At 45.0% G+C, this 20,327-nt stretch overlaps 1 protein-coding gene across 1 annotated transcript in view; it reads left to right on the top strand.

Moving 5' to 3' along the window:
* LOC307129109 (prostaglandin F2 receptor negative regulator-like) overlaps positions 1-19,651 on the top strand; it is a 37,998-nt gene extending 18,347 nt beyond the window's left edge. Inside the window, exons 3-4 of the mRNA XM_079821299.1 lie at positions 1,698-2,114; positions 18,950-19,651. Coding sequence (XP_079677425.1) covers positions 1,698-2,114; positions 18,950-18,963 — 431 coding nt within the window. The 3' untranslated portion in view covers positions 18,964-19,651. The remainder of the gene's footprint in view (positions 1-1,697; positions 2,115-18,949) is intronic.
* The last annotated feature ends 676 nt before the right edge of the window (positions 19,652-20,327 follow it).

Here is a 20,327-nt window from a genome sequence, read left to right as displayed (position 1 = left end):
AGTCCTCCACCTCCGAGACTGATTTAAAGATGTGGCGCTGGTCGGAGTGAGTAACTATCAGGTGCGCTGGGTAGAGCATACCGTAGCGAATTTCCATGCTTCTAAGTTGGGCTTTCACTCCATCAAACTGCCGTTGGAGCTGACGCGTCTCGGCTGATAGATCCGGGAACAGGCTGATCCGTTGACCTTCATAGCGTAATTCCTTCAGTTTTCTAGCTGCTCTCAAAGCCTTCTCCTTATCCTGGTAATTTAAGAACTTCATCACGATTGCTCTTGGCGTCGCCGGGCGATTTGGGTTAACTTGTCCTACTCGATGCGCTCGTTCGATGACAGGAGTGGAACTGAACGTGTCGTTCAGGACCCTGGGGAGCAGGGCTTCAATGAAAGCGCACATATTCGATCCTTCTGTTTTCTCGGGCAGTCCAACTAGTCTCAGGTTAGAACGCCTTCCGCGGTCCTCCAGGTCTTGTACTTTGTTCCGTAGAAATGCACTTGTTTCTTCGAGTTTTTTAACTTTGTGTTGAAGGGCTGAGACGTCCTCTTCAGTTTGTGCGATTCTCTCTTCTGCCTCTCCTATTCTTTGCGATTGTGAAAATAAATCAGATTTTATGCCATTTATAGCATCTAGCATGTCAGTGGATTGTTTTGTAAAGTCAGCTTTTAAAGACTGAATTGCGCTGAGGATGTCATCGTTTGTAGCCGCGTTGAGTTCGCTTTGTGCCTCGGCTAGCTTTTTGCTAGCCGGCGCCAGGTTTTCCTCCTCCATCTGCACAGACGGCTTCGAATGCTGTCCAGATTTGGTGATTTTGGGTGGCATTTCGTCCCGCAAAACTTTTATATACTTTGCAGACGTTTGTATACTAGTTCTGATCTTTCTGAAGGATTTTTCGTGGATATTTTAGCAGCGAGCCCAACTCGTGCGACTTATCAGCTGCACGTCATAACCGGAAGCCCAGCTCAACACAGTTAGTCTTATTGTGTAAATCTGGTGTTGTTGATTTACCTCGAGTACCATGTTTTAGCGCCTAACATGATCTCGCTCACTGCAGCGTGAACAAGTGTCTCATAGCCAATGCACAGAGTCGCATTATAACATCACTTTAACACACTCAGATAAACATCGCTGCGTTACCACACACAGAAGAAGCGGAAGTGCTTGTCTGCGGCAGAATAAAATCAAGGCCTCATCAAGAATACGCAACCTCTAGTGACGAAAAATGACATTGTGGCTTTAATGTTGTATTTGTACTGATTCCAGATGTCTTGATACAAGTGAAATGTGTAATTTCTACAGCTCCAGTGGCAACAAATGAAATAAATTACAATCTGTTTGTTTTGAGCGGCCAGACAGGGTCGAATACAACAACATGGTCTAAACCAGGCGTTCTCAACCCTGGTCCTCGAGGCCTACAGACAGTCCTGCTGAGTTTAGCTCCAACCCTGATCAAACACACCTGAACCAGCTAATTAAGCTCTTCAGGTTCACTAGAAAGCTACAGCGTTTGATCAGGGTCGGAGCTAAACTCTGTAGGACAGTGGGAGAACCCCTGGTCTAAACCATGAGATGAGTTTAGGGTGGGATTATGTTTGTCCTAACAAATCTGTTTGGTGATGTGAAAATCACACACTTCACCTTTAACCCCTTTGACACTCCTCTCCTCCCCGGCCTGCTTTAAAGTGTCCTCTTTTGTGTCCAGTGATCGGGGACAGTCTGAAGGTTTCTCCAGCCATTCCCAAGTCAGCGGTGTCCGAGGGGGAATCAGTGGAGCTTCAGTGCAACACCACGCGGGGCTTCACGGAGCACACCTTCCTCTCCGTTAGCTGGTCCATCAGGAAAGCCGGCGACCCGTTGGAGGAAATCTTGACATTCGGGCCGGATGATAAGATCAAAGTGGGAAGCAACTACACTCAGCGTTACACCGACGGCGGGCTTCAGTTGGACTTTCGTGGAGGGGGATTTTACGGACTAGTCCTGAGGAAAGCAAAGCCGTCAGACCAAGGGGAGTACGTGTGTACGGCCCAGGAGTGGGTGAGGCAGGGAGAAGGAGGAAGAACCTGGAGGAAGATTCAGGAGAAGCCGGTTGTAATGGGGAATGTCGTGGTTTCGCCCACAGGTGAGTCACATCTCATTCTCTTCTCATGATTATGGGATTTGATCAATGAAACATTAGGATACCGATGACTCCGTTTCCTGTGAAATGATTATGAGGTTGTGCATTCAAATATTTTATAAAGCCCCTGAGCAAAATATATTACGACATATGATTGCTCCTCCATTTTCAAAGACACTGAAGATGTTGTTTCCAGAAAGAAATTCACCTTGGTTTGGATTTCATATATTTTCTTCATCCTTTCTTCAATAAATATTATAAGCTCTCCCCCAAACTAACCAGCTGAATACAGTGGAATTACAAACTTTGATGTGACGCTCTACAAATGGCATATAAATTACAAAAAACTTAGCAATAAACTTAAAATATGAGTAGTTTGAGAGTTTAGGGCAGGGGTGCAAAACTCGGCTCTTGGAGGGTCACCGTCCTGAGAGTTTAGTTTCAACATTTTCCCTGTAGTTCTCATATAAGCCTGAAGGACTTGATTAGCTGGAACAGGTGTGTTTAATTGGGGTTAAAGCTAAACTGGTTGATTTCCCTTTGGGATTATGGGTATTCTTCAGCAGAAATGATGGTATTTAAAGTCCCTATTTGAAGCAGAATTGGCTTTTAGTATGAATATGTTAGTCTTACTGTCTATCTATAAGCTAGTGTGCCCTAAAACAATGACACTTCACATTTAGAAGATAAACGTCTATACAGTCTCTTACTTCCGCCAATAAGGAGCAATGATTTTGATGACTTCAGCTTCAGCACTTCTCATCACCTTTTCAGTCCAATCAAAACCAGACGCTGAAACTGCGGCTCAAATCGGTCACTTGTTCACACATTTACTGCTTTCTGCATGGTGAATGGCACATAGTGCACTATATAGGGAACAATTCAGACAATGTAAATATGCTTTCCATTGGGCCAGGTTTGATGTTGGTGTCAGTGAGCCGCCGCAGCTCCGGTCCAGAGACACGATAGCACAGAGCGGATCATGTGATCAAGTCGGCGCAGCACAGAATGCGAGGAAACAGATTAGGAGGAAACTGAGGCTTTGCTGAGCTCAACCGCTCTGGACGAGCTGTGATCATAAACTAAACGCTATTGGCTGTTTAAAAAAGGGGAGGAGCTGTTTGATATGTCCCGCCCTGTCTTCCTGTTTCAGTGGAAATTACATCTGCGCATTTCAATGCATTTCAGTGGGCCTTTAAAGGGTTACTTCAGTGATTTAGCATTAAGCTTTGTATTTAAACTGGGTCATTTATGCAGTAGAAATGTGAAATTATTTTTGAATTTGGTGCCTTCTAGACTGAGAAAAGACAGAAAATGTATTTTTGTCTCATGTGGATGAAAGACAACAACTCCCAGAATGCAGAGAAACGAGGCCACTCCGTACACCGTCGTTTTGATCTTTATAGTAATACAATAATTTTGTTAAGTTAGAGAATAAACACTACAGTTTAAAACTGAACGTTAAGCGCCAGTCTGGCACGTTTTCTGATCGCATATGGAAGCTAAACTAATCACAGGAATTCATTGAAAAGTTGAAACACTCACCTTGCTCTGCACCGCTCCGTTATTATGAATATCCGTGCATCCCTCTGTGTCTACATTCTGTGCATTAGATCTCTCCCCTATGGGCGGCTTGATAACATGCGGAACAGCTCTATCTAATGGCTGTAGTCTTTAGCCTCTGGCCAAAAAATCCTCTGATGACGCAAAATGACGATATTTGCGTCATCTGAGGATTTTTTCCAGAAATAAAATGCATAATTCTCTCGTCTCAGGGGGATATGAGGAGGGAAAGTACCATAATTTGAATATACTACCGGGTTTCTACTGATACAAAGCCTAATGCTAAATCACTGAAGTTACCCTTTAAGTTATATTTATTTATATTCCCCGGATTCAGAGACCAGGCTTAAGCAATCTGTTCAAAGATCTGTTCACGAAGCGTTATGAATCAGTGAGTCGAATCATGATTCGGATCGCGTGTCAAACCGCCAAACTGCTGACTTTGGCGATCCAAACTGCTGAATCGACTCACTGAACGCTTCGAAGCTTCATGATGCCGTGTTTTGAAATCGTCATCACTATATAAGTCGTTATTTAGGGTTTTTTTGCGCAAAAAAACTATTCTCATCACTCCATAAAGTTATTGTAGAACCACTGTAGTGAGATGCACTTTGTAACGACGTCTTTAGTACCTTTTAAGGGTCTTGAGAGTGTACCATGCATTGTGCCAATGGAGACCTTTCAAAGCCATCAGATTTCAATTAAAATATCTTAATTTGTGTTCCGAAGATGAACAGAGGTCTTACGGGTGTCGAACGACATGAGGGTAAGTAATTAATGACAGAATTTTCATTTTTGGGTGAACTAACCCTTTAAGCAGTTGCACTTGTTCTGAATGCACTTTGTAGTAGTCCTACAGAGAAAAATGTTAAATGCACTTGACCTGCACTTTGTTATTATGAGAGAACATTTCATTTTAAAACCTTTCTGTAGGCCTGTACATTATTATTTAATGTACACATGAGTGGGGTCAAGTTAAACATTTTAGTTTGATTTTTATTTTATACTGTGCATTGTTGCAATGTGCTAAATAAATATTGGCATCATTTGTAATTTATTTATTCTTTAAAACTTGAATATTAATTTATGCAATTGCAATGCCTTGATTTTAGTAAAGTTAGTACACAGTCATAGCCATAAATGCAATGGTACTAATAATTGGCATAATTTATTTCGGTGTTTCGGTTTTCGGCCTTGGTTTCCTCTTTTTCGGTTTCGGCCAAGAATTTTCATTTCGGTGCATCCCTAAAATGTACTGCCAAAACCGGACTGCCCTGATCTAGCGATCGACTGATGTTTTCTGGTTGTTAGAGGTCGTTTCTGGATTGACTAGGGAGTGAATCACCTATTTATGCTGTAAAAAGTTTAGTTAAATTTGAAAAAGTTAAGCATCCAGTTGGAAAGCAGTTTTGTGTGTTCTCGACTTCAGAAGGTGTAGTTGTTATATTGGTGAAAAAATAACAACTAGTTTCCACTTTCAATGCATCAACTCACTCGTTTATTTTTCCGGAACCCACACAACAACGTGCACCTACGGTGGCCTCACAGTGTCAGAATGTGCAACGTAAAACAGACATCCTTAATAGCAGAACTAAAACTGTATATATATATACTGTATGTATTACGTGAACACAACACATCCTCTAGTACCACTGTTAGAATCTGGCAGTATGTTTTGGGAGTTCATTTTTAGTCCATCTCTGCAAAACGGACTTCAGGATGGACTAAAATGAACTCCCAAAACGTACTGCCAGATTCTGGAAGATGAATTCTTCAAACAGTGGTACTAGAGGATGTGGTGCTGGTCCTTCAAGAGTCACTCTCAACCTATCTGTCCATAAAGCCTATAAAAAAACCTTCTTCGTGTATTTTACAACACTTCTGCTTGTGATTCTTATTTAGTGGGGGTCATTTTTTAGGATTCTTTACCTAACTGAAGTCTCTGAGATCCTGACACCTTGCACTTCTGGAGACTCCAGGTAGGTTGCAGCTCTGGAAAATGGTGGCGCTGGAGACTAAAGGGTTCCTGATGGTTTCACCCTTAATTCTTCACCTTAATTCTTAATTCTTTTGCGGTTAACAGGTGTCTTTTCTCCGCCACATGTTTTTGTCTGACCCTGCTGACCCAACGAGCATTTCACTGTCCAATGGTCACGCCTTAACTGCAATGTCTAGTATTGCATTAGTATTGCATCCTTCTCATGGGCATTTAATACTTTTTGACTTTTCAGTCTGAGTTAAATCTCTTTTTTGGCTCAATTTATCTGTAAAAGAAAACATGCCTAATAATTCTGCACACCTGAATATAAGGTGTTTTTCATTTCCAGCCTTCATGAACAATTATATATCACTTATACATTATTAAATAATCAATAGTAGTTATTAGGATTACTGTGGTTTGGAATTGGTCAAATGTGCCTGGAAAAAAATATGATCAGAAAATCAAATGGCCTAATAATTCTGCACTCCCTGTAAGTCCCTGTTGTTATGAACAATGATGCTGAAGTCTAAGGGAGTTCTAGACTGTAGCTGTGACCTTTTATTAAAGCCCTCCTGCCTATCCAAGTTCTTTCACGAGGCTCTCGCTTCAGTAAACGTGCTCGTTTATGCCAAAAATCATTAGGATATTAAGAAGGTATTTTTTTTTGTAAATTTATATATAAAAAACGATCTGTGCTACTGGACAGAGCAATGCCAAGGCTGGGTCTGCCTCCTCCAAAGGCAGTGCTTGCAGTTTCACCACCTGATCTCTGAATGGGGTGGTAGGAACCTTGGGCACATATCCAGGCCGGGGTCTCAGGATCACGTGAGAGTTAGCCTAATTCTAGGCACGCTTCGTCAAACGAAAATGTCTGCAGGTCCCCGACCCTCTTAACGGAGGCCAGTGCGGTCAGCAGTGCCGTCTTCATCGACAGGAACTTAATATCAACAGACCGCAAAGGCTCAAAGGGAGGCCTCTGCAGAGCACTTAGAACTACTGAGAGGTCCCAAGAGGGAACGAGAGGAGAGCGAGGAGGATTCGGTCTCCTTGCCCCCCTCAGGAACCTGATGATCAGGTCGTGCTGACTTACCTTTTTGTCCCCCAAGAGGTTGAGATGGGCAGATATTGCGGCCACATACACTTTAAGGGTGGAGGGAGACAGCCTTCGCTCCAGCCCCTCTTGGAGGAACGATAGCACAGACCCGATCGGGTATTTCCAGGGGTCTTCTTGGCGGGAAGAGCACCAGGTGACGAAGAGGTTCCACTTCAACGCATAGAAGTGTCGTGTAGACTCTGCCCTAGCGGAAGTGATGGTGGCGACCACCGTAGGTGGCAGGCCACTCAAACCTGCCGCGTCCCGTCCAGAAGCCACACGTGGAGCTTCCAGAACGCTGGACGCGGTTGCCATAGAGTGCCCCATCTCTGAGAGAGGAGGTCCGGTCTCAGAGGGATAGGCCAGGGAGGGGCTGTCGCAAGGAGTAGTAGTTCTGAGAACCAGGTCTGGCCGTGCCAATACGGGGCGACCAACATGACCTGTTCCTTATCCTCCCTGATCTTGCACAGTACCCGTGCGAGAAGGCTCACTGGGGGGAACGCATACAAGCGTAGGCCCCACGGCCAGCTGTGCGCCAGTGCATCCGTGCCGAGCGTGCCCTCGGTCAGGGAATAGTACAGGCTGCAATGGGAAGAGTCGTGGGAGGCAAACAGATCTACCTGTGCGTCGCCGAACTGTTCCCAAATCAACTGGACTGTCTGGGGATGGAGTTTCTATTCTCCAGGAAGTGGCTGAATCCATGAGAGCTTGTCGGCTGCACGGTTCAGTTCTCCCGGGATGTGGACAGCACGAAGGGACCTCAGGCGCTTCTGACTCCACAAAACGAGATGGCGGGCGAGTTGAGACATACAGTGGGAGCGCAGACCGCCCTGGTGGTTGATGTACGCTACTGTGGCCGTGTTGTCTGTCCGGACTAGTACATGTTGACCCCTCAGCAACGCTCGGAAGCGGTGCAGGGCGAACCGTACTGCCAGCAACTCGAGGTAATTGACATGCAGAAGGCGCTGGGGTCCTGTCCAGGAGCCCGCGGCTGCTTGTCCATTGCACATGGCACCCCAGCCCGTGGAGGAGGCATCTGTTGATACAACAACATGCCTGGAAACTCGTTCTAAGGACACTCCGGTCCGTAGAAAACTGAGGTTCAACCACGGGGTGAGCGTCTGTAAGCAGGCCCGAGTCACTTGTACCCGGAGCGTGCCAGACCGCCATGCCCATCTCGGGACTCGATCGCGTAGCCAGTGCTGAAGCGGTCTCATATGAAGCAATCCGAGCTGCGTTACCGCGGCTGCAGATGCCATATGCCCCAGGAGCCTCTGAAACTGTTTCAGTGGAACCGCACTCTTGCTCTCGATTTGACGGAGGCAAGTCAGCAGAGACTGCGCGCGCTCGCTCGTAAGCTGCGCGCACATGGCGACCGAGTCGATATCCATACCGAGAAAAGAGATCCTCTGCACGGGGCAAAGTTTGCTCATCTCCCAGTTGACCCGAAGGCCCAGACGGGCTAAGTGATGGAGCACTAGATCTCTGTGTCCGCAAACCTGCTCTCGAGAGTGACTCATTATGAGCCAGTCGTCGAGGTAGTTCAGGATGCGAACCCCGTGCTGCCGGAGAGGCGCAAGGGCTGCCTTGACAATCTTCGTAAAGACGCGAGGGGACAGAGATAGCCCGAATGGGAGGACCGCGTACTGATATGCCCACCCCTCGAAAGCAAACCGTAGGAACGGTCTGTGTCGAGGTAGGATGGAGACATGGAAGTAGGCGTCCTTCAGGTCGATCGCTGCAAACCAACCGTCCGGACGAACGCATTCGAAAAGGCATTTCGCTGTCAACATCTTGAACGGAAGCCTGTGAAGGTAACGGTTCAATATGCGCAGGTCCAGGATCGGTCTTAACCCACCGGTCTTTTTGGGTACAATGAAGTAGGGGCTGTAGAACCCGGACTTCATCTCAGCTGGAGGGACAGGCTCGATCGCACCCTTCGCCAGTAGGGTGGCAACCTCCGCTCGCATGACAGGGGCATTGGCCCCGACCATAGTAAAGCGGACTCCCCGGAAGCAGGGAGGAGCCTGCGCGAACTGAATCGCGTAGCCGCGTCTGACGGTCTTCGCAACCCAGCGGGACAGTCCCGGAAGCTGAAGCCAGGCTCCCAGAAACTGCACCAGCGGGGTCATTCGGACCACAGGCGAACCCGGTGTGGGCCAGCGATGCAGCATTACCGGCCCGGACAAGAGAGGCTGTTGGGCGTTCCGGTGTGGGGGCACGGTTAACGGCTGCGTCCTGACAGAGGAGACCAGGGAAGAACGCACGTTCCACTGGGGTCTGCTCTGCCAGGGGGCTGGCGACAGAGAGGGATTCGAGTGGCGGGACCCGTGGGTGGGTCGCCAAAGAGGCCAGCCTGGGATATGGGGGCATCGAGGAAACGTGTTCGCTCGCTGTCCCGCATATAGGCCAGGTTAAGCCACAAATGTCACTCCTGGACCACATTTGTGGACATCACTTGACCCAGGGAGCGTGCGGTCACCTTCGTCTAAACGAGCCCCGGATCAACTCCACCCTCGTGCATGTCCTTGAGGATCCTGGCCTGGTAGACCTGAAGGATCGCCATGGAATGCAAAGAGGCAGCAGCCTGCCCCGCAGCTCTGTGCGATTTCGCCACCAAGGTTGATGTGAATCGACAGGCTTTGGGGGGGTGCTTAGGGTCGCCACGCCATGTTGAAGCGCTCTGCAGACACAGTTGCATCGCAACAGAACGTTCAGCTGGGGGGACCCCAGTGTACCCATTGGCCTCGGCCCCATCAAGGGTGGAGAAGGCGGAGGAGGTCACCGAACGGTCACGGGAAGACAACGGGGACTTCCAGGACCGCGCAACCTCCTCATGCAGCTCGGGAAAGAAAGGTATTGGGGGTGGGGACTGACGGGTGTCAGCGCAGGCCCCCAAAAACCAATCATCGAGCCACGAGCGCTCAGGACAGGGTGGCAGCACAGCTGAGTCATCATCCTCAGAGGACTCGAGCCCACCTTGTGATGCGGTGATCGACATCGCATCATCCTCCGGAGCGCCAAACGAGATACGCGGGGGGGCCGGAGCAGGCCCCGCGATCTCCGCCTGGACAATCGCGGGTTGCGGAGCGCTAGAGGGGGGTGTGGCCCGAGGCATGAGCGTCGGGGCTTTGTTCCACACCGTCACCATCAGATCACCCTGACCACCAGCCGAAGTACCGCCCCTCGGGGAAACGGTAGATCGGGGTGTGGTAGAGGGGACTCTCACGTCATTACGAAGATCATGAAGTCTTGACCGCAGCACCATGATGGTCATGTTTCCGCAGTGGGAACCATCAGAAGATGAAAGCGACCGGCCACACCCAGAAGTACACGGGCGAGACATCCTGAAAAGGACGTGCCACGTGTAAGCTCTTTTAGGAGAGAAAGCTTCGCAGAGACGCCGAAGCGCCCAGGGACCACACACACGCTGTCAGACGGACCACTGCGCAGATCAGCAGGCAGGCAGTATGCGATCACTGGAACGCGCCGTAGACACCAACGCCTCTGAAAGCTGTTCGTCTCGAAGGCTGACAAAGACTCAGTTAGCAGGCTTGAAGGAGTGAAGAGATACTCTTGGCTCCAAAGCAGAAACATAATGCGATGTTGCCAGCGTGCTTCCTTATATACCCACGAGGTGGGGCGGAGTTACGCATGCAAATTCCGCATGCCATGGCATTGGCACTTCCATTGGGCGTGCATTCATATTAAATCTCAATTTCAAAGAATAGACCCTTATGACTGGTTTTGTGGTCCAGGGTCACACATATGATAAATGTGATGTTTTTGGTCTGTATCCGTCACTCTTCCCTGATTTATTCTCTTCCTGTCCTCCATTCAACATGAAGAGATCACTCAGATGGCCTCATTCTTCTTCATTTAATCTTAGATTTGGCTTGATATAGTCCACTGGCAACACAACATGCATGGAAAACTGAGAGATGACTTTAGATAATAGCTGCTGGCATAAGTAATCACTTGTTTTCGGTTTTTATCTCTAAGGACCAGAAATAACTCCCTCAGGGACAGTGTTGGGCACGTTACTTTAAAAAAGTAATTAGTTATAGTTACTAGTTACTTCTTACAAATAGTAACTGAGTTAGTAACTGAGTTACATCATTATAAAAGTAACTAATTACCAGGGAAAGTAACTAATGTGTTACTTTTTTTTTTCTTCAAATGTTCAAATATGTCAAATAACTTGGATGCCCCCAATATTAAATATGTTAAATGAATGAATTGGACACTAAATAGAATAAATTATTATTATAAAACATTGTACATTAATGTACACTATTGTAATGTTGCTGTGGGACAATGTGAGAGACACCTATCAAATTCAATATATTATTGTAAATATTATCAGTAGACCTACTATAGTGTACATATTGTGTAAATATTATCAATAGATCTACTATAGTGTAAATATTGTGTAAATAGTATCAGTACTTCTTTACTACTCCTCTGGTAGTGGAGCACACGTTATCACCTGGGTTTTTAGCCACTAATATTGTGGCTGTGATGACGTGAGGCTTCATTAGATTAGAAATAGAATTACTTGCCACCGACGTGGATAGACTCTTTCTCCCTGGGCATAAGCTTCACGTTACATTTATGTAATGTTTATATGTTTATAAACATTCTTACCGTTCACCTCAACGAGGGAAAAGTAGCGCTTATACTTCCAGTTTGCGAAAGCTACCTTTGAAGTCGTTGGACTGCCATCGCTGACTGTGCATATGCGTGTGCGTCAAAGGTGTGTGTGTGTGTGAACTCAACCTATCAACCTCAACCTTGTCTCCCACCCACCAATCATCATCAGTTATGTGTACCACCCAACCCAACCCCCAACACGCATGGCTAGCGCGCGCGCACACACAGACACACACACACGCGCGCGCGTTGCAGGTCTGACTGACAGAGAGCCTGTTCGGATGAAAACCGCTTCAGTGAGCTCAATTATAGTAACGCCGCATTTTTTTCCTCAGTAACGCTAACGGCGTTGTAACGGAAGAAACAGTAATTCGTTTGATTACTCGTTACTGAAAAAAGTAATTCCGTTAGTAACGCCGTTTATCTATAACGCCGTTATTCCCAACACTGCTCAGGGAACAGAAAGTCCCAAACACTTCCAGACGTGCAGACTTTCTCCCACAGCATTTACTCTAAATCACCTTTAAACCATTGCAGTAGATCTGGAGCTGTAACAGTGGCGTGTTTGTGGGTAATGGAGTCGGTTCTGTTTGCCGTTGGCCCTGATGTTATCTCGTGTCCTGACCCTCTCACCGGCCTCCAGACTTCACCCCAGCGACGTGTGAGGGATGTTTGAAGTTTAGCAGGCAAACAGAGTCACTGGCAGTGTCATTCGGGTACTTTTCGTCCACTATGAATTCGGACATACTACTCTGTTGGCGTACTGTTTTTCGCATACTATGTTGTAGAGAAGTATTCGATTTCGGAAGCAGCTATGTTAGCATGTTGCTAGCATGTTTAACACATTGCTAGTATGAATTAGCATTTAACACATTGATGACATGATTTAATGTTTTCTTATCATGAAATACCATGTTTTTGTTATGTCAATGCTAACATGAATTGTTAACATGAGTTGCCATGTTGTTTGCATGTTTTTAGCTAGTTGCTAGCTTGAATTAGCATGTTGATAACATGACTTAAAGCAGCACTAGGTAACTTTTCAACCTTTATAATATATTTTCAAGATTCGTGAGATGATACATCGACTTACAATAGGTTGAATGACACGTCTGCCATAGCCTGACGGGGTCTGTATTACGTTTTTAATCGTACTTTTAAACTTTGGGTTTCGGGTAGTAACCCGAGAAAAAAAAGAACTACAAAATTCGACTGCTTTACGGCATATACGTCACTTCCACCAACACCCCCACTTCCTTAAATTCGGACGTGCGAGAAAAACTATCATTTGTTTGCCGAATGTTATAGTCATGGCCGAAGCAGCACAGAAAAATAAGAAAGCAAAGGTTTTGTCGGAGGAAAGCAAAAAGAGGAAACGATAAAGTGATTAAAGGCAGGACGAGGATCAACATTGGGCCAGCGTTTGCTCGTTGGCGTGAGCTGAAGGAGGAGGGGCTACATTCTTGCAAGTAAATACGCAAGACGTACAAAATCATATTTTAGGATACCTAACATGTCTGTGATATTGGTTTATTTGTCTTTCCTCAAGCTATAATGCAAATCGATTTTTCACATTTGCAGATTCATCTATGGTAGCTTGATATTATAATATTGACGTTATATGGTTATTACCTACCACTCAAACATTGAATTGAAATATCATATAGATTCTGTAAAACGGTAACCAATAGACTAGGCTACTATAATGACGCTGGCTTGTAAACGTGAGAATCGCGATCATTTGGGGTTTGAAAAAAAATAAAACCCATGAAATTATATTCATATGACATGCTGAAACATATGCCACTGTACCTGGGATGAAGACATTTCACACGCGACGCAAGCAGAACACCTGCATGTGAACTCCTGCAGTGTTCAGGGCTATCATGGTTGTCATGTCAATAAATGCACGTGCGATGCATCCCCTGATGTAGAATGACAGTTTACGACAGTAGTAGAGGACAATACTGTTTCCCAACTGTAGGGGGACCCGAGAGCAAAAACTACCTAGTGCTGCTTTAACACTTTACTAGCATGAATTAACACAGAAATATTAACTGTTTTCAACACTGATAAAAAATCATAAATGTTTGTTGAGCATCAAATCTTCATTATGAGAGTGATTTGTGAAGGATCATGTGATACTGAAGACTGGAGTAATGATGATAAATTCAGCTTTGATCACAGGAATACATCACACTTTACTATATATTCAGAGAGAACAGCTGCTTTACACTGGATGAATATTTTACAACATTATTGTATTTTTGATCAAATAAATGCAGCCTGGGTGAGCAGAAGAGACTTCAAAAAAATAAAAAATATCATAATTATTCCAAACTTTTGTCCGATAGTGAACAGTTTAATCCAATTGTAGTGATTTAGCTCAGTATGAGTGTGTTGTGTCTGCAGAAGCATTGTGTAGCCACTAGATGGCAGTAGAGGAGAAGGAAGAGGAGAAGAAAGAGAGTAAAGAAAGAGAAGATACACTCGTGCCTGTGTTTGCTTCTTTATTTTATTACAGTACATACAAACATCACAATTGGCGACGAGGATGTCGATTACAGTTCCTTTACCGGCTCCATTCCTGCCATGCCCTGGTGAGCCTTCACTTACTTTTACAGTCTGGCTAAAAATGTTTGAAAATTACCTACTCGTGATCGATGCTACTGGCGACGCATGGCCGGAGGAAAGAAAGCGAGCTGTTCTGCTACATGCTTTAGGCACAGAAGGACAAAGACTGTTTTATAACTTACCAGACACGGGCAATACTTATACTACAGCCGTATCTGCACTGAAACAATATTTCGTTCCTGCAGTTAATGTTGTCGCAGAGAGACACAAATTCAGACAAAGAACACAGCGGACTGATGAAACTGTTAACCAGTTCCTTGCTGCTTTGCGGGAACTTTCGGCTGCATGTGATTTCGGAGACATGGAAGAACAAATGCTACGTGATCAGCTCGTGGAGCGAGCAGCTAATTCACGCGTTCGGGATAGACTTTTACTAGAAGCGGACCTCACTCTGAACAAAGCTGTTTTGATAGCAGCGCAAATGGAGACTGCATTAAAGAACTCTGAGATTCTTTCAGACACTTCACAAGTACGAGCCATACAAAGTCACCGGAATGTAAAACAACGGGACAGAAATATAACACCTTCCTCTTCGTCAGAGCGACCAGTCGCTAACGCGAGACAACGACGTTCATGTTACCGTTGCGGATCCAACAACCATCTGGCTAACAAACCTTCATGTCCAGCGATCAAAGCAGTATGCAATTCATGTGGAAAAATTGGGCATTTTGCAAAAGTTTGCCGCTCATCACAGAAACAGGTACGTGAGATTGAGATACCAGAGCTCACTGTATTGTACATGAATGACCCTAAGACTGTGACAGACAAAATCCTCTGCTCAGTGCAAATTAAAACCAATGACGGACATTGTCAGCCAGTGGAGTTAATTGTGGACACAGGCTCTTCAGTATCCATTATACCCGAGAGCATGTACCGTAAACATTTCACTTCATGCACCCTCAATCCAGCGAAAGTAAAATTAGTTTCCTATTCCAAAGAGACTATTCCAGTGCTGGGTTGTTTCTCTACGAACGTCTTCCATGATGGTAATACAGCGGTGGGCACATTCTACATAGTAAAGTCAGGCTCACCTTTGCTGGGAATGGATCTGCTGAAAGCTCTTCACTGTCGTATTGAAGGCGATACTGTGATCACGAATGAGAATCCGGAAATACTTCCAGTGCATACGGTAGGCTGCGCAAGTGGATTCATACACAAAGTGAAAGTGAAAGAGGGTTTCACTCCTGTTCAGCAAAAATTGAGAAGACTGCCATTGTCAGTGAGGCAAGCAGTTTCAGATGAACTGAAAAATCTGTTGGAGCATGACATAATCGAACGGGTTGATGCATCTCCATGGGTCTCCCCAATTGTAGTGACACAGAAAAAAGGAGGTGGAATTCGCATGTGCGTTGATTTAAGGGAGCCTAATAAGGCTATAGTGATAGATAGTCACCCCTTGCCCCATATAGAGGAACTGTTGGCTGAATTGCGTGGGGCGACAGTATTCTCAACCATAGACCTAGCCTCAGCATACCACCAGGTTCCATTGCACCCGGAAAGTCGAGACTTAACAGCATTTATTACCCTGGACGGCCTGTTTCGTTATAAACGTGTCCCATACGGACTGGCTTCAGCCGCGCCTGCTTTCCAGAAAATGATGATGACTATACTGCATGGATTGTCAGGTGTTCAAGCTTATCTGGATGACCTAATCGTTTATGGCGCAACAGAGGACATCCATGACACTCGCTTAAATGCTGTACTTCACTGTCTGAACAAGGCAGGTCTGAAACTAAATATGCAGAAATGTAAATTTAAGCTGCAAACACTTAAATTTTTGGGGCACACAATTTCTAAAGAGGGATTGCATCCAGACCCCGATAACGTAGCTGCTGTTGTACACGCGCCTGCGCCCCATGATTCTGCCTCACTGCGCTCATTCTTGGGCCTCACATCTTGGTATAGTAAATTTATACCAGATTATGCAACAGTGGTTGAACCCCTGCGAGAAGTTTTGAGAACCTCCACTGACACAAACATTCTCTGGACTGATAAAGCTGAACAAAGTTTCGTCACACTGAAGACACTCTTATCAAAGAGCCCCATTCTAGCTCTGTTTGACCCCCGACTGCCAACTTACGTGAGTACAGATGCTTCTGATTACGGTGTGGGGGGTGTTCTTTCTCAACTGCGCACTGATGGTACCGAGCACATAGTGGCATTTGCCTCTCGAACTCTTTCGCAAGCCGAAAGAAAGTACTCGACTGTGGAAAGGGAAGCACTGGCTTGCGTGTGGAGCATTGAAAAATGGAGAACGTATCTTTGGGGTAGACATTTCGTTCTGCGCACCGATCACCAAGCCCTTACAACGCTTCTTACATCCAAAGGAACAGGGAGAGCTGGCATGCGAATTGCCAGGTGGTCAGCCCGTCTGTTATGCTATTCCTATGATGTGGCATTCCGCCCTGGGAGGTACAACACAACAGCAGACTGCCTATCTCGGCTCCCCTTACCTGAGACCAGTGACTCAACAGATGAACCAGAAATGGTTGCCACTGTTTCACACTTACTTGCCATGTCAGTCTCTGAATTCTCTTCTGCATCAGAGAACTGCCTTCAGCTAGCACAACTTCGCGCACAAATTGTGAATGGCTGGCCTAAAAACAAGAAGTCAGTGACACAAGAACTAGAGCCTTACTTTCACATCAGACATGAGCTTTCCGTGGAAGGTCCGTTGATTATGCGTGGTGATCACTGCCTAGTAGTCCCATTATCACTGCGTACAAGACTGGTGAATTTAGCTCATGAAGGACACCAAGGCATTGTACGGACAAAACAAAGACTGCGCGAGCTCTACTGGTGGCCGAAAATGGGCAGAAGTGTAGAGACTTTGATTGCCTCATGTTTGACATGTCAGCTGAATGACAAAACAGCCAAGCCTGCACCTGCACCTCTCATACCTGTGAAACTACCTAATGGTCCATGGGAAAAGGTAGCCATCGATATTGTGGGACCATTTGAGTCTGCTACGTGGGATTGCCGCTACGCCATAACACTGGTGGACTACTATAGTAAGTGGCCAGAGGTAGCTTTTGCATCGCAAGTGACAACAGATGTCATAACAAACTTTCTGGACACCATCTTTAGTAGAGAAGGAAACCCACACTGTTTAGTGTCTGACAATGGTCCACAACTAACATCTACTGCTTTTGCTGATTTCCTGAAGGAGCGTAACATTCATCATGTGTACTCCAGTGTATATTATCCACAGGCCAACGGGGCAGTTGAACGATTTAATAGGGTGTTGAAACAATGCATTCAATCTGCAATCCAGGAAAAGAAGCCATGGAAGTTGGCTGTGACGCAGTTTTTGCATAATTTCCGAGCAACACCACATGCTACCACGGGGGCTACACCTTTCGAACTCCTTCGTGGTCGCAAGATGCGCACAAAATTGAATGTACTGCCTGCCTGCACGGAAGCGAAGACCTATTCAGAGATCAAAGACACTGTGACACGTAAACAGCAGAAATGTAAAGACTATACTGACAAAAAGAGAGGAGCTAAGGTACCCAAATTCAAGGAAAAGGACTGGGTGCGTATTAAGAAACCAGAGCATGTTCATAAAGGCTCAACAAGGTACACTGCTCCATTTTTGGTGAGAAAGAGAGTTGGTCCAAACACGTTCTTGCTGGAGGATGGAAAGAAATGGAACGCTTCTCGTCTCACTGGAGTTCCAAACGAGGTGTTGATAAGTTTGAGAAAAACACCAGAAGTGAAACCAAGCTTACAGCCTCAGGTTCAGGTACAAGAACAGCAATTGAGTAACAGAAGAAGTGTGAGAGTTCCTAAACAGCCAGCTTGGTTGAAGGACTTTGTGTTACGGAAATAAATAGAGGTAATGGTGCTGAAATAGCCATAATTCAACAGTTGTTGTTTTGAGTTGTTTACTTGGTTAAGTTTAAATGTTATTAAGGCACTCATTAAAGAAAATGTTCTTTGAAGTCCTCAGGAGTAATACACCAATGGTTTTACTAATAGTACTTTACAGTATTGTTGTAATGTTCTAGTACAATACCCCAATATAAATGCTTCAAAGAAAGGGGAAATGTTGTGTCTGCAGAAGCATTGTGTAGCCACTAGATGGCAGTAGAGGAGAAGGAAGAGGAGAAGAAAGAGAGTAAAGAAAGAGAAGATACACTCGTGCCTGTGTTTGCTTCTTTATTTTATTACAGTACATACAAACATCACAGAGTGGTCACAGTTCACTCTCAGCGGCGGTGAGGATGATCTCTAACCTGCTGTCTGTCTGTGAATGATTGATCCAGTGCTTTTCCAGCCTTACTTACCTGTCAAATTATAAAAAGAGGGAGAACATCTAAAGTCAGGCTGGGCGGTATTGGTGACAAATGGACTCAATCTTTTGTTTTCATTAAGACTTTATATATTGTATAAGATAATGTGTATGTTCTTATGCGCTGACTGAAGTTGAAACCGTTTGTCTTCAAGCTCGCTTTATAAACGGCCTTGTGTTGTGTCAAAATAGTGCAAAGTACAGCATGAGGTACTGAAAATGGCATGTAAATAGTTACACACCGGAGGATATTTCAATGTGTTAAGCTATTTGACACTGTTTCCAACGGTTACATTTACATTGCTTTTATCCAAAGCAGCCTAAAATGAGGAACATCACAGAGAATAAGAGCAAACCATATCTGCTCTCCATAAAGTATGAGCTAGAGCCAGAGCAGGAGAAACAGATAGAAGTGCCTTACGCATCAATACAGTGAAGTCTAAGACCACATTGATTTAAACTCTCAAACAAGGATCACCTGCAAGCACTCAGCACGGGCGGACCGTCACAGCTGCAGGCGATCAACACACAGCATAAAGCACAGCACCACGGGACTCCAGTTTGAGCACTACACTACACTTGAGCGCCACGCTAACCCTTCCCCTTCTCTCTCTCTCCAGACAGCAGCCTGTGACACGCCGGCCACCCGTCTCACTGACGTCACCGCGAGTCACCTGCACCAGAGGAAGACAGGGAGCACAGCGCACCAACACTTCACCGCCTCAACGTTTGTTCACTGTTTCACAATAAACCCACCCTCTGGGGGCTTTTCACGGAATTCTGTGTAGTGTGATTCTTCACCCTGCCACAGTATGCTTTAAAGTGAATATGAAATATTGTATATTCTGTGGGCTACTATATCTAGGTCACTAATCAAATGTTGCATTGATTGTGTGAACTCTTTGCAGTGCCATCAGATAGTCTTGCTCACACTGAAGATGCTGCACTCAAAAACATAAATAATAATGCATGTATACTGTACATATGCATTTTATTTTTTGCTGTAGCTTTTTGTACATAACTCTGCATTGAGAGACTGAATAATGTTACCCCATGATTTCCTCTCCCTCAAGTCATCCTCAGTGTGTATGACATTCTTCTGTCAGACGAACACAATCGGAGTTATATTAAAATCTGTCCTGCTCTTCCAAGCTTTATAAACACCCATCCATCATAAAAGTGCATCTATCCATCATAAAAGAGCATCTATCCATCATAAAAGTGCATCTATCCTTCATAAAAGTGTATCTGTCCATCATAAAAGTGCATCTTTCCTTCATAAAAGTGTATCTGTCCATCATAAAAGAGCATCTCTCCATCATAAAAGTGCATCTATCCATCATAAGAGCATCTATCCATCATAAAAGTGCATCTATCCATCATAAAAGTGCATCTATCCATCATAAAAGTGCACCTATCATCATAAAAGTGCATCTGTCCATCATAAAAGTGCATCTATCCATCATAAAAGTGCATCTGTCCATCATAAAAGTGCATCTGTCCATCATAAAAGTGCATCTATCCATCATAAAAGTGCATCTATACATCATAAAAGTGCATCTGTCCATCATAAAAGAGCATCTATACATCATAAAAGTGCATCTGTCCATCATAAAAGAGCATCTATACATCATAAAAGTGCATCTGTCCATCATAAAAGTGCATCTATACATCATAAAAGTGCATCTATCCATCATAAAAGTGCATCTATCCATCATAAAAGTGCATCTATCCATCATAAAAGTGCATCTATACATCATAAAAGTGCATCTGTCCATCATAAAAGTGCATCTGTCCATCATAAAAGTGCATCTGTCCATCATAAAAGAGCATCTATACATCATAAAAGTGCATCTATCCATCATAAAAGTGCATCTGTCCATCATAAAAGAGCATCTATACATCATAAAAGTGCATCTGTCCATCATAAAAGAGCATCTATACATCATAAAAGTGCATCTGTCCATCATAAAAGTGCATCTATACATCATAAAAGTG

The sequence above is a fragment of the Gobio gobio genome (genome assembly GCF_949357685.1).
Source record: "Gobio gobio genome assembly, chromosome: 7".
Taxonomy (NCBI): domain Eukaryota; kingdom Metazoa; phylum Chordata; class Actinopteri; order Cypriniformes; family Gobionidae; genus Gobio; species Gobio gobio.
The sequence above is the reverse complement of the archived record's forward strand: the minus strand, read 5'-3'. Positions and strand labels throughout refer to the sequence as shown.